We start from the raw sequence: 15221 nt of genomic DNA on the forward strand, positions 1-15221 counted from the left end.
CTCTCATCAGAGAGCCAATAGGCCTGGTGGAGCAAACTGTGCTTGGTCCAGGCATCATGTCCATGCAGGAACGACACTTCCATTACATCCCTACTTCCGATCTATAGCGAATTATTTCAATGTCTCCCCATTCCAGATCGCACCGAATGGGATCCAGGCATTGTCTGCACTGTAAATTCTCTACTTTCTGCAAGGTTGGGACGAGCCCACCCTTCATGAGGTACACTATTTCTTTGACTTCAGGACCAATCCCACCCACAACAACACATGCTTCTTTCACCTCTATCACAGGCAAAGGGGGACTACATACCTTAGTGGTATCTCTCACAAGTCGAACCCCGGGAAGTATTACAGAGAATATTTCCTCACATCATACATCAAGGCCAACAACTTGGCCTTTACACATGCGGGTCCATTCCAGCGACCCTTGCCTACTAAAGGGATGTTCAAACGAGCGAAGGCGTTGGCCAGCATGAGTACTGAGGAGAAAGACGTGAAATGATTGGTCACTGTAGACTACCTTCAGATGGTGGGCCTAATACCGTGTGACCAAGATATGGAGGTGGAAAGTACCTCTGGGGAGTACAACACGATTGATCAGTCCAATGCGGGCACGGAGATAGTGACTGACCAGTTTTCTCCTGGACCCTCTCTGCTTTCTCATAGACCTGGTGACCTTGTTAGTTTAATTTGGGAGCCTCAGTCTCAGCGCAGATCTTCTATTCTCGCTAGGTCCGGGAAAGGAAAGGCCATCCAGATTGAGAGAGAATTCAGCTCATCTTTGGACGACGAGGATGAGTTCATCGATCGGATTCTCAACTCAGGTATAGTAATCATAGGAATACGTTTAATAAATTGGTGATTCGAGACTAACAAAGTTGTAGTAGTAATATACTTATCTACATTTTATTATGTTTATATTTCTAACAATTTTGTGTTTTCCTCTTTTGCAGATCCAGATATGTTCAGGCAGTGCATCGCTCCTTCTGCTCCAAAGAGGAAAGTTTGCGATGGAAGTGGCTCCATGCCCCCGAGGAAGATTCCGAAGGCAATGCTACCCAGTCGAGGGAGACAACCCGAGGGGTTGACTACACTCCCACCATTGACTCCTTCGTCAATTCCTCCATCAGCGAGCCTAACTCCCCCAGGCTTGTCTGGCCTGAGCGAGGCACTCCGAGTAGCTGATACCAAGCTCAGGGGGGCAGCTGATCAGACCCTTCATGACTCATCAACGATTCAAGGCTTTGAATCTTTTCCTCGACTCAGTGTTGATGCTGTCTTAGATAGAGGGATTACTCAGCTGACAAATGTAAGTACTTTACCACAAGATGGATTGTTACTTACGTTAATGCTTTGTAGTAACTTTTTGTTTTTCATGCAGACGCTTATGACCTTCTGTCATGCCCAGCAGCGATCAGTCGATTACAAGGAGTTGATCAAGGTACTAAATGATCAACTCGTGGAGGCCCAAGCTAAAGTAGAAACTCTAACTGCCTCGGAAAAAGACTCCAAATCCAAGTTGGAGCAGGCAGACAAGACCGTGGCTGAACGGGATGAGTCTCTTAGGAGACTATCTGATGAGAATCAGCAGTAAGTTCAAACCAACAAGTCCTTGACCGCTCAACTGGAGAAGCTGACCCATGAGAACGAGGAGTTAGCTCATGAGAATGAGGGACTAATCATGGAGAATGAAGAGTTGAAGCAAGAGAAGGAAGCTGATTTAACCCGTTACGAGGAGGCTTGCTTCAACTGCTTTTATTAGGTATGGAAACTGATTAAACCTCTCATGCTCGATTTTTTCACCGATGAGGTTCAGGTAGAGGAGCTTGCTAGATGTGAAGCAAGGGCTGCTGAGGAAGCTGCCAATCCTCCTGGCCCTACACCCGCCTCCTCTACATTATCATTCCGAGCGAGAGGAGCAGCTGAAGCCGAGGAGGGGGTTGATCAACCCACCAGAGCAGCACGCCAGTGACTCCTCATCTTATCGGAGCGCTCCTGCATGATCAGTTGTAGTCCTACAAGTTTTTATCATAGTTTGTTTTATTTTTTATACTTTTGCTCGTATGACTGAGCAGCTTGACACTTGAACTTTACCCTTTTTTTTTCTTTTTCGACCAGCTTTAAACTTTTAAGTCTTTTACAAGTTTATTGTGAATAGTAAAGTTCCTATATGCCTTAAATTTCACATGAGTACTTAGTTTTCTAACTTAGAAATTCTAAACATTTCATAAGTCCATACCAAATATACTTCCTCATGCTCTTATTGCTCTAACATTTTATGAGCATAACTTTTATTATCACACGAATATCTGTTTCTAACTTAAAATTTTAAAAATTCTAAGTTACTTAAGCTTTGTCAAACAAGTTAGATTAATGGCCTTTTTAGACTTCCAAAATTACAAGTTAGCCCAAAAACAAATATCTTTGCTTGTGCTCTTATTGCCTGTGTTGAAGTACACACCAGTATACTCTATGTGCCCCCCAAGTGATTGAGGGTTAAAAAAAATCCTTGATCACTTGCTACTTGACCGAATTTGTTCGAGCAGTGACTACTCGTGAAACACATAGAATATACAAACATATTTCAGCAGTTAAGCACTACAAAACACATGCAACTATTTAAACGTTGGTCTTTCATCTCATGATACCGACTAGTTGAACACTGTCCGGTATATATGTATTTTCAGTTTTTTAGAAGACCTATTTTGTTTAAATCATAATGACAGTTGAACACTGCCAAGCAAGAATAATCAACACATATGAAAAATTGTAGCAAGATTCGACTACGCTGCGCGTGATCTCTTTTATTACTCGTAATAATAAATGACAAAACGTGTCTAACAACGAGTTTCAAACAAAATAACATTGTTCAAAATAACATGACTGGTTAGCAAATAGCTAATCTACAAACAAAAACTTAAATAACAAGTTAAGCACTTGATACAAAGCCACTACTCTGTAAGCAGTATTTTTTGATAATATTTCCTCAAGTGCTCACCGTTCCAGTAATTCCTGATCAGCTCTCCATTCAACCGAGCCAGCTTGTAGGTGCCGGGTGGCAATTTGATATGGTCCTTCCCAGTTTGGTCCTAGCACACCAGCTGCTGGGTCTCTGACAAACACTTTTCTGAGGACCAAATCTCCGACCTGGAACTTTCGATCTCGGACTTTGGAATTGAAGTAGCGCGCCACTTTTTGCTGGTGAACAGCAACTCTTAGGTTTGCCTCCTCTCTTCTCTCCTTGAGGAAGTCCAAGGATTCTGCTAGCTACTGATGATTCTCCTCTTGGTTGTACATGGTCCTTCTATGATATGGAGGGTCTATCTCCACAGGTATCATGGCCTCATACACATATGCCAAAGAAATTGGGGTATGTCCAGTTTCTGTCCGAGCAGTAGTCCTGTACGACCAAAGGACTTCTGGTAATTCTTCCGCCCAAGCACCCTTAGCTCGCTCCAAGCGCTTTTTCAGAGTGTCCATCAATGTCTTGTTTACTGCTTCAACCTGCCCATTGGCTTGTGGATGGGCTACCGAGGAGAAACTTTTTGTGATGCCATGCCGAGTGCAAAAATCGGTAAATATGTCGCTGTCAAATTGGGTGTCGTTGTCAGACACTATCTTCTTAGGCAGACCATAGCAACATATTATGTTCTTAACCACAAAGTCCAATAATTTCTTCGATGTGATCGTGGCTAATGGTTCGGCCTCAGTCCACTTAGTGAAATAATCTACTACAACCACCGCAAACTGTACTCCTCCTTTTCCTATGGGCAACTTCCCGATCAGATCAATACCCCACACTGCAAAAGGCCATGGACTTTGCATTTGCTTCAACACTTTGGGGGCGCTCTGGGCACTTTAGAAAATCTTTGGCATTTGTCACACCTCTTCACGTATTCCATAGAGTCCTCGTTCATGGTAGACCAGAAAAATCCTTGGCTCAAGATCTTTTTAGATAGACTCTGCCCCCCAGCATGATCTCCACAAAACCCTTCATGTACCTCAGCTAATAAATTCTTTGACTGGTCGGGTGTTATGCACCTGAGTAGAGGTAAGGAATACCAACTTCTATACAACACCCCTTCCATCTTGGTGTACCTAGCAGCTTGCCTCATAATCTTCCTTGCTTCATTACGTTCCACTGGGAGGGTCCCTTGCTCAAGATAAGTGATGATGGGGGTCATCCAGGTGTCAGCTATCGTGATCGGCATGGCCTCTTGTTCATCAATGCTCGGCTCCGCCAAGTATTCTACTGGTACTATATTCAGAGTTTCGGCATCTTTTGCACTAGCTAGCTTTGCTAGAGCATCTGCATTAGAATTCTGCTCCCGTGGTACTAGCTTGATGGTATACTCCTCGAACTATGCTAGCAGATCTTTGGTCTTGTTTAAGTATGCCACCATGCTAGGCCCCTTGCCTGGTACTCCCCCAAGACTTGGTAGACCACCAATTGGGAATCGCTATTTACCTCCACCGACTGGGCACGTACATCTCTAGCCAGCCGCAAGCCTGCTAGGAGGGCTTCATACTTCGCCTCATTGTTAGAAGCATTGAATCCGAATCTCAGTGTGCAATGAATTCGGTGCTTCTCTGGTGTGACCAATATAATTCCAGCTCCTGAATGATGCTCATTCGATGACCCGTCAACAAAAAGTTGCCAAGTAGGCCGCAATTTTTGTGATGCGAGTACCAAGTAGTAAGCCAACTTCTCGATCACGGGATACCAGGACTCTGCTCCTATCAATCGCTTGCTAACATAGTACGCCGGGTGCTGCACTCTATCCTCCTCTCGTACTAAGGCAGCATTAATAGCATGCTCCGTGACTGCTAGGTACAGAAATAGGTCTTCTCCATCAACTGGCTTAGAAAGAACAGGAGGTTGGGCCAAATGCTCCTTTATGGCCTGGAAAGCTTGTTCACATTCTGCATTCCACTCAAACTTCTTGCCTCCTCTAAGTAGGTTAAAAAATGGGACGCACTTGTCCGTCGATTTCGAAACGAACCTGCTTAGAGCTGCAATCTGCCCAGTCAAGCTTTGCACATCCTTTATTTTAGCTGGAGACTTCATTTCAACGAGGGCCTTTATCTTTTCTGGGTTTGCCTTTATTCCTCGGGAGTTCACAATGAACCCAAGAAATTTTCCAGAACCCACTCCAAATGAGCATTTGAGGGGGTTTAACTTCATGCTATACTTTCTCAGTATTGCAAAGCACTCCTCTAAGTCTCGCACGTGCCCTTCTGCTTCCTTTGACTTCACCAGCATATCGTCTACGTACACCTCCATGCTCTTGCCGATTAAGTCATGAAACATACCATTCACCAAGCGTTGATAGGTAGCTCCTGCATTCTTCAATCCGAAGGGCATGACTCTATAGCAGTACAGCCCTATATCTGTTCAGAAGCTGGTGTGCTCTTCATCAGGAGGATGCATGCTGATCTGATTGTACCCCAAATATGCGTCCATGAAGGACAAGGTCTCATGACCAGAGGTTGCATCTACCAACTGGTCTATTTTTGGTAAAGGAAAGCAATTCTTTGGGCATGCTTTGTTCAGATCAGTGAAGTCTACACAAGTCCTCCACTTTCCATTGGGTTTGGGCACCAACACTGGATTTGAAACCCATGCAGGGTAGTATGCTTCCTTGATAAACCCATTCTCCTTTAATCGCTCTACCTCCTCCTTAAGAGCTTTAGCTCGATCCTTGTCAAGCAATCTCCTCTTCTGTTGCACTGCTGGATAGCTTTCATCCCTGTTGAGCACGTGGCTGATCACAGTTGGTGACATACCCACCATATCCTTGTGAGACTAGGCAAAGACATCTTGATTCCTTCGCAAGAATTCTATCAGCTGTGCTCTCACTTCTGCTTTCAACTTTTTTCCAATTTTGACCCCTCTCGTCGGGTCATTCTCATCTATAAGGACCTCCTCTAGCTCCTCGGACAGTCCCACATCACTTTCATAATCCCCAAAGCAAGGATCGAAGTCCCTTCCCTCGCTTTGGGCAACGCCCTATTTGGTGACTTCATCATCGGATGGGGTCTTCTGCTCTTCTAAACCAAGAGTGCTCTCCTGGCCAAACTCCTCTAACATCTCTTCATCGGTTACAACTGCAAGACTCTGGTCGACATCCATCTTGTCCACTTCCTCTCTCTCAACACATACAATCATGTTGTTCTCCTTGGCCCCTTTCTTTGCCTTAGCTACCGAGGCATTATAGCACTCCCTAGCTTCCCTTTGGTCTCCTTGGACACAGCCTATGCCAGCACTGGTCAGGAACTTCATGGAAAGGTGCCAGATTGAAACTACCGCATGCAAGTTTGTGAGTAGTGGTCGACCAATAACCACATTGTAGGCGGATGGGCAGTCAACAATCAAGAACTCGGTCATTATGGTTTCATGCTTGGGAGCTTCCCCTGTCGTGACTAGCAGCTTGATTGTCCCGGCTGGTGACAATCCTTCTTTAGTAAACCCATAAATTACTTGAGAGGATGGCTTCAAGTCATTGATAGATAGCTTCATTTTCTCGAAGGAGGACTTATAAATTATGTTTACAGAGCTCCCTGTATCAACCAGACATCTCTTCACTTTCATATTAACTATTTGGACTGTCACAAGAAGAGGGTCTTTGTGAGGATACCTCACGTGTCGAGCATCTTCTTCAGTGAAAGTGAGGGACTCACTTTCATATCTTGGGTTCTTTGGTGGTCGCTCCTCCACTGTCATAACTTCGGAGGTGGATGCCGCACCCAATTCATGTCGAAGGGTGCGAGTATACCTCTCCCTCGCCTTGTTGCTATCTCCAGCAAGATGTGGTCCTCCACATATAGTATCTAGTGTGAAGTCCACAGGTTCAGGTTGCAAAGGTGGGGATCGTTGTCGCTTGAACCCAGGATTGTTGTTGCTTCCCTCTCCTTGGGTCTTCTCTGCTCGATACTTTTTTAGCTTCCCCGACCAGAGGAGAAACTCTATCTCATCTTTGAGATGATTACACTCATTCATGTTGTGACCATAGTCTCCATGGAAGCGACAGAACTTGTTCATATCTCTCTTACTCATCTCCTTCTTGATTGGTGGGGGTTTCCGGTAAGGGACCTCTTGATGACTAGCCAAATAGATCTCCGCTCGGCTCGCCGATAGAGTGGTGTAGTTGGTGAATTGAGGTTCATACTTCGTTGGCTTGTCGTTTGGTCCCGACTTAGCCTTCTTCTCATTGTGGCGGTCAGACCTGTTATTCCCACGTTTCTTACCACCATTCTGATCATTCCCACCATTCTTGGGGGGATCATTCAACCCGCTCGGATTGTTCAATCCATTTTCTTATCTGCCCGGTCTAAAAATTGTTGTAATGTTGAAATTGGATGATGATGGATGTTGTCGCACAAAGGACTTCGATAGATAATGTCGGAAGAGATCGCCACCATCTTCCCCTCATCTCCAACCGCAGTAGCTCGGTTAGCTTCTCTCATGAACCTTTGAATGTAGTTCTTGAGAGACTCATCTTTTCCTTGCCTAATATCCACCAAGTGATTGGCATAAACAGGAGGGGTTCGAGCAGTGCTAAACTGCCTGCAAAACTCCTTCCTAAAACTCTCCCAAGAAGTGATGGAGTCTGGTTTAAATTTTCAGTACCACTCCTGGGCAGTATCTGACAATGTGGTGGGGAAGACTCTGTAGCGATAATCATCACTCACCCCTAGCAACTCCATCTGATCTTCAAACTTCCCAACGTGTCTTACCGGGTCTGCCTTTTCTGTATAAACTGGCAGTACCGGTGCTTTGTATTTCGCTGGTGGTTGAGCCGCTCTAATTCGAGCACAAAAAGGGCTGCCACTTCTGTGGTCTACCGGATCAATCGCAGCTGGTTGTTTTGACAAACTCTGAACTGTTGTTGTCAAAGCATCAAGCTGGGCTTGGATGCCTGGGGCCACCACTGAGGACTCACTTTCGGGACCGCCTGGCCGGGTGTTCCTATCCGGCAAACCATCATCCAATATTTCTACTTGACTGGTAGGACGGATTGGCTCTTGCCCTTCAACCAGGACGGTCCTCCTTCTATCATCAATGACGTCCCTCAGGTCCTTCTGAGCAGTGTGCCTTCCCAACCGATCGAACACCGTACTCCGAGTCTTCTCGGATGGTTTGCTGGGTGGAACGTGCTCCTTGCCACTGCGCTAGTTGGGATGCCTTGGTGGCCTTCCTGTTTGAGCTGGTCGATCCTCCCTTCCTCGATGGTTATTATTATTCTTCTCCTTAGAATGGTCAGTGTGATGACTATCAGCTTCATCACGCCCATGCCCATCTTTGAAGTGGGAAGTCTCATTGCCACGAGGAGCTTTATTGTGCTCCTACTCAGGAGGTGTTTTCTTGTAGCCTGACTTGTGACTCCCTGATATGGAAGTCTCTGATCGATGGCTCCTTGAGGGGGTTTTGGAGTTCCCCCTTTGAGTTGAGGTAGTGTGCGATCGGGCTCCATCCTCCTCATGACCAGGTGGGTTACTACCACCCCTGCCTGGTCTATCAGTTTTCTTACGACCAGCTTCTGTGGTCCTTGCCTCTGTGGTGGCTGCCACACCAGGTGCAACCTGGGCATTGGCTCGGGTCAGCGGCGTAGCTGCTTCCAGAGCGAGTGTAGCTTCGCGATGTCGCCTGTCGGCCTCCTCCTGCTGTCGACGGATCTCCTCACTCCTAGCGTCCATCTCCCGTTTCTGCTGCTCGAATGCGGCGTTTTGCCTAGCCATTTCCTCAGCGAACGCCTCTTTCCTAGCGTTGAACTGAGCCATCTCCTCCTGGAAGGCGCTCATGGCTTCCTGGAGCTCTTCAACTCACTACAAGAAAAAACAGTATTCGTAACACTTAAAAACTGCTAACCGGGACTATTGATAGCACTCTGAAAATGCTAACATAGCCCCTGTTATTAAAAGTCCAGTTTTTTCTATAACAGTTTTTAAATGTTATGTTCGGTGTTATCTTAAACTATTCAATAACACATTTTTAGGTGCTATAATATTCAAATAATAACATTTAGATAGAGTTTTTGGTTATAAATTTGAAGTTTAATCTTGTACTTTTTTCATAACACTTTTCAACTGTTACATTTGATTATTTTGATAATATTTTTAGTTTGTTATATTATATAAACCATAACGATTTTTACGCTTATAATATGTTTTTAAATCATAACATATAGAAATAAAATTTTAAATTTTATTTTGATAAGTATACTTATATGGTTTTTTTTTTTAATTAAAAGATTTTCATTATTGTATTTTGATAAAAAAAAATTCAAAAATAATCATAAAATGTAATTCTCAATAGATTGATAAACCATAAGTATTACATTAAACAATAACTAATTCAAACCATGAATGTGTCTACTTCATGAGATCTTAGTTCTAACTTAAGTTTGAAAGCATAACAGAATAAAGTTTTATAATCTTGAACAATTTTTACTTCAAAAATGAAAAATAGAAACATTACAAGATACACAAAAGTAAAGCATGCGTGAAACTTGCTCCATCCTTCAATTCATCATCCTTTGTGCACTTGTCTTTGTTGTGAGTCCATTTGTTTAGCTACAACAAAATTTAAATAAGTAATGCTTCAACTTAAAGTTATAGTAAACTAAAAGAGTACATAAAAAAAGTTAATTACCTAATTATAACTTTATCAGCTGGCCATGCAATTATACTACCTACAACATCTTCTATAGTAGACATAATTGTTGAAGGCCTCCACAGAAATGCATCATTCTTTCTCACAAGATCTATCCCCACTTTCATAGCACTAGGCCCAAGAGGAACATGGTGAACCTCATCCTTTGGGTCACTTGAGATAAAATAACCTTCTGCAATAATTTCTCCAGATCCAATCCAATCTAATATTTTGCATTTTGAGCCAAATGTGTGGTTCTTGACACTCTAACAATATATCAATATAACAAATTCAGCAGCAGTAAATGATTTTATATTGAATATTATATGTTTTAGATTTTATCATTTTCATATAATTAGTATCATAATTACCTGAGTGGAATGAACATGAGAATTTGATTGAACATTGACATTTGATTGCTCCTCACTCTGAGTAGATGTATTCTATTTACAAGTAAGATAGAAAGACATGAATTCAACATCAGAATTAAAAAAAAAAATACAAAATTAAAGACTAACCAAAAAATTAAACATGAATCTTAGTTATTATTGCAATTCAGCCACATGAAAATATAGTTTTAGCATCAAAATACTTACTTGATTTTTCATTAAAGAAACAATGAGTTGCTCCATGTGTTGCATTTTGTCATTCAAATATAGTACCATAAGTGGGCCAATAAACAATTAAAAATGATAAATAGTGTTATAACATATATCTCTTTTTGAATTATATGATTTTTTTTCTAAGTACTAATACGTATACAATAGTGCAATAACACCTACTTTGTTACTCTATTTTTTACCTTTAAAACAATTTTTTTTCTTGTCAACCAATAAATCGTTAAAAAAATTTACAACGAGTAGAATTTGCCTATTTTGATACTAATTATTACGAGTCAAATTACACTTATTACTCTTTAAAAATATTTTGTTAAGAAAAGTATTTTATGTGTTTTATGATCAACTATTAAAGCTAATGTGGTAATATAAATAGTGTTGAAAAAAATATAAAAAATAGTGAGAAAAAAAATAATGAAATCTTCTACGGAAGAGGTTTTCTCCAAACTCATTTATTTAGTCATTAAAAATTGGGAGGAAAATTAAAAAAAGAAAAACTGACAAAGAAAAGTCAAGAAACACTCTGTTTTCCTCTTCTCTTTTCTTCTCTTCTACATCAAAGAGAAGATAGAATTCAGTTTTCACTAGGCCGAGGGATTCATTCGATAGTTGAGGTTGTTTGTGACCAGTTTAGCTTTACTGGGTGTGTTTAAGAGTTTAGAAGAAGTACTCATCTTAGTTTGTTAATTCTGTTACATAATCACTCCATTTTCAACAAAAAAATGCAAATAAATCTTAGAATTTTTAAATTAATTCATTTTTTTTCCAAAAACATCAAACAGTGCATATTACATTTTTTTTCCTCCAAAAAATGCTTAGAATTTTTAAATTAATTCATTGAATCTTTGAAGCGTTGCATGTATTAGGAAATGTTAGTTCTTACGTTTGAAGTTGTGATGTTGTCACTTGACAAGCCTGAATGTTTACCAGTGACAAATTTTACAATATTCAATTTCTAATATAAATGTATATTATGTTTTATTGTTTCTGTTAGGGTTACCGCATGCAACCCAACACCTAGACCTGGAGACACATCCCAAGTATTTTTTTTTTCTTTTGAATAAACCAAGTGTTTTATTATTAATGTTTCATTTGAAAAATGCATTTGGAAACCAGTTTTAAATTGTGATGACTACTGTTGTTGAAGTTACAGACCACCTTAAAGCTATCTCTTTAAAATGACACCTTAAAAAAATAAAGATTTAGGTTATATAGTAGAAGGTAAAACTTCGAACTGAGTTATCATATCATATTGGCAGCTTCACTCTAAAATTGGCATCCCCCATCAATTATATATCATGCTTAACTGTAAGATTGAAGTGACTAAAAGCACAAATTGTAAAATGGTCGAGCCATGAGATGATATGATTAAGTGCTTATGTGCTAATTCGCTTTTTACCTTTTTTTTATGGGTTGAATTTTTTGGCGGTTCAATGATCAAAGAATTAATAAAAGTTAAATGTTGTTTTTATATTATGTTGAGTTGGGCTATTTTTTTTTGTTTCGAAGCACCATTTCTTTTCAATTTAGTTAAGTGGCACCACAACCTCAGCCATTCACTTAAGCATGATGTTCTTAGGGATGAAATCGAGAATGTAAATTTTTTCTTGTAATATTTTTTTGTTTGTTTGTTATGATGCTTTTAACATATTTTTCATCAACTACTGAACTATTTTGTTCCTTCACTCATTAAGTTGATCCTCTAATATTTTATAGGTGTATACAAAAGGGATACTACTGTTTACAGAGGTTTCAAACTCATTAAAGGAAGTTAAATCCCAATTTGAAGGCCTAACTAAGGGTTCAAATTTATTGAGATGATTTAATACTTGACAAAATATGTGCTCTAACTAATTATATACATGTGTCTTAATATAATTAATTAAAAGTAAATTTAAATTATTTAAAATTAAAAAAAAACTAAAATTAAACCATAACAATTGCAATAAATTGAAACTGTGTGATGGTTAGTTATAGATATATAGTTAGTGTTGACATGAACTGTGAATATACATTTGTTTTGGATGGATCCACTAGATATTTTGAATCAAATTTTGAGGTTCAAATGCTGTATATTTATTTATTTTTGATTTTGTAGTAATCATAATTTGTAGGTACGTATGAACAGCATTCAATCATTGAGAAAGAAGAACCAAAGGGTCAAAAATGGAAAATGATCCAACCAAAATGATTGAAGCTAGACTGTTATCTTATGTTCTTCTGGACCACTTGAAAACATATTATCAAACGAATAGGGTCCACTCTTATGGAATTATCAATCTGTCTGTACTAGACTACATTGGTTTTTTAAAACTATATATAGTTACCATAGCGTTATTAAGTACCGTTATGACTTAAAATAATTAAGTAAAAGGAACATGTTAATTTCTTTAGTTCTTTTCTTTACTTTCCATAAAAAAAATAAAAAGGAACATGTTAACTTCTTTAGTTCTTTTCTTTATTTTCAATGTATGCATTTGTTTTTCATATGCTAGAACTACTTTTTTTGGTATTCTACAAGACTTGCACTTAATATATAAATTTTAAACAGGAAAATATCCAGAGAATTTTCTCATAAATAGTACTTTTGTTAATGGGATGTTACTCTTTCTTTTGTATTTGGTTTTTTATGTATATATTCAAACTAAAAAATTTTATGTACTAGCCTTGCACTAAAATATGTTTTACATTTTATTACCCAACTTTTTGAATTGCAAGAAGCTATTTCTATAATTATTCTAATATATTTCCCCACATGGGTTTCGATTCTACTTTCAAATTTCTATGGTTTTTGAAGTTTATTAGATATACATCAAATAACTAACAGAAAATCAGAAAACATTCCAGCCATATTTATTAACCAACCATCAATCATTATCAATTCAAAATATTCAATCATTCTAAAGTTTATATATTCTCTTTTTCTTTTTTTACCTATTAAAATTCATTCCTTATTGCTCAAATGGTTTTGATTGTTCTAGTGCTGAGATTTTTAATTGTATGTTATAGCAGTTACTTGATTTTCTAGTACCATGATTCTTAGTCCCACTAAAGATTTCTTGGTCTAAATCTATTACTAATTTCTAGTACTTTAGTTTCATTAAGCTTTCAAGAGATTCTAGTGTTGTTTTTAATTTAAAAATCAGATTCTAAAATGGTAGCCACTAACTTATTGGGTTTGGATCAAAGACAAGATTTTAGCTTGGGTTGCGGCAATTAAATCTAATCTATACTTATGGAAATAATGAAAACAATATGACTAAATGAAAAATTTAATCTATATGTATAATGAAAAATCTAATCTATACATATAAAAGCTTACCTAACCATCTATCAATACCAAGTCAAAAAATTCAAACAACACACAATAAATTTTCCTCCTTATATCACCGTAGCACACAAACAAATTTTCCAGAACCTACTTCTCTAATACACACAAGTTTTCAACCTACCGTTATCACCGCAGCACGCAATTTTAATCTCAGAACCTACTTCTCTATGGATGAATATTTAAGATATTCAAACTCCTCTAACATTTTAAAGATATTAATAATAAGAGTTAAAAGAACAAATTCCGTACCTCTTGCAAATTACCTTTGCAATGCTCCTTGCCAATTCGATCCCCAACCTAAAGAATATAATCAATACTTAAGAGATTAATACAAAATTAAAATTTGTCAATAGATATTAAACAAGCATGTATGATAAACTAACAAACTAAACAACATGGCAAGCAAGCTCAAACAACCAAAAATAAAAGTTGGAATATGACCAATCAGAATAAGGCTTAACTGTACAGTGGATGGGTTTAAACTTTACAAGAGTGATATTGCATTGAAATATTGGGCTTTCTATTTTTCTTACTGTTTTCAAAATCTGAAGAGATTTTTCTTACTATTTTTCTTACTGTTTAAATTGTTCAGTGGATGCTTTCTATACGTGTTTAGTGTAAACCAGACCCAAAGTTGGGTTCCCCTTAAAAAAAAGAAAAAGAAAGACCCAAAGTTGGGTTTAGTCTAGATCAACATTCTTATAAATTAAGATTAAAGGTACATATTATTTTGTATTAACTTTTCATGACCTTTACCACTTCCTCAGCCTATCAACTCTATTTGGTAAGATTGCTGGTTTTTAGACTTGTCAGTAATAAATTGGAATACTAGATGGAATACATTGTTGCTATAATGGTTTATTCTACATGGTTCCTGAGATCTGAAGCAATCATGATGTTGGGTTTTCTATTTGGTGGAATTAAGTTAAAGAATTTGACTTGAAATTTATGAAATTGTTCAAATGGTTTCATTGTTTGATGGCCTGAAATTAAGGTTCATATTGCACTAGGATACCAACTTGGGAAGACATAAATAGTGTTCATGGGTTACAATGGCCTAGTAAGAAACAAAAGGTTGTCGAGAGCAAATTAGTAACTTATAAATTCATCAACTGCACTTCTGGTTTATAAGATAAACATGTGTCAAGTAGACTTCTATAACTTGTTATATTTTAATTACCTGGTTATTATTTATGTATACATTTGTTGGCATTATGTGGTCATTAATACATGAGATATACAAATACCACTATCCTTATTCTAGACATAATAGTAACATACAAAAACTACAATATTATAGAGTTCCAATTCTAGTGAAAAACAAGATTAGCTGTACCAAATTTGAAGAAGAATACTGAAACAACTACCTGATTATATGCATATTATTCATATGTTTTTCACAATTTAAACATTATACTTTCATGAAGTCTCAATTATATTCTCTTAGAAGAACTGTATTCTCGTCACATTTTTAACGCCTAGAATCAAGACATAAAGCATTTCTAGACATCTTTTTTGATGAATTATATGGTAGAAGTTTTAATATCCTTGCAGCACACGCACACACTAACATGCATCCACACAGTTGGAACTTTCCTGACAGTGCTCATGAAGCAATAAA

The 15221-nt window shown here is 38.4% G+C and overlaps 1 protein-coding gene across 1 annotated transcript; it reads right to left on the minus strand.

Moving 5' to 3' along the window:
• Positions 1-9486: 9486 nt before the first annotated feature.
• On the minus strand, positions 9487-10292 carry LOC133789948 (uncharacterized). Its single transcript, XM_062227600.1, has 4 exons — positions 10249-10292; positions 10024-10095; positions 9653-9918; positions 9487-9573 (listed from the first exon to the last, which is right to left on the minus strand). The coding sequence occupies exons 1-4, from the start codon at positions 10282-10284 to the stop codon at positions 9570-9572; spliced, it is 378 nt and encodes a 125-aa protein (XP_062083584.1). The 5' UTR covers positions 10285-10292; the 3' UTR covers positions 9487-9569.
• Positions 10293-15221: the final 4929 nt, after the last annotated feature.

The sequence above is a fragment of the Humulus lupulus genome, chromosome 7, assembly GCF_963169125.1.
Source record: "Humulus lupulus chromosome 7, drHumLupu1.1, whole genome shotgun sequence".
Lineage (NCBI taxonomy): Eukaryota > Viridiplantae > Streptophyta > Magnoliopsida > Rosales > Cannabaceae > Humulus > Humulus lupulus.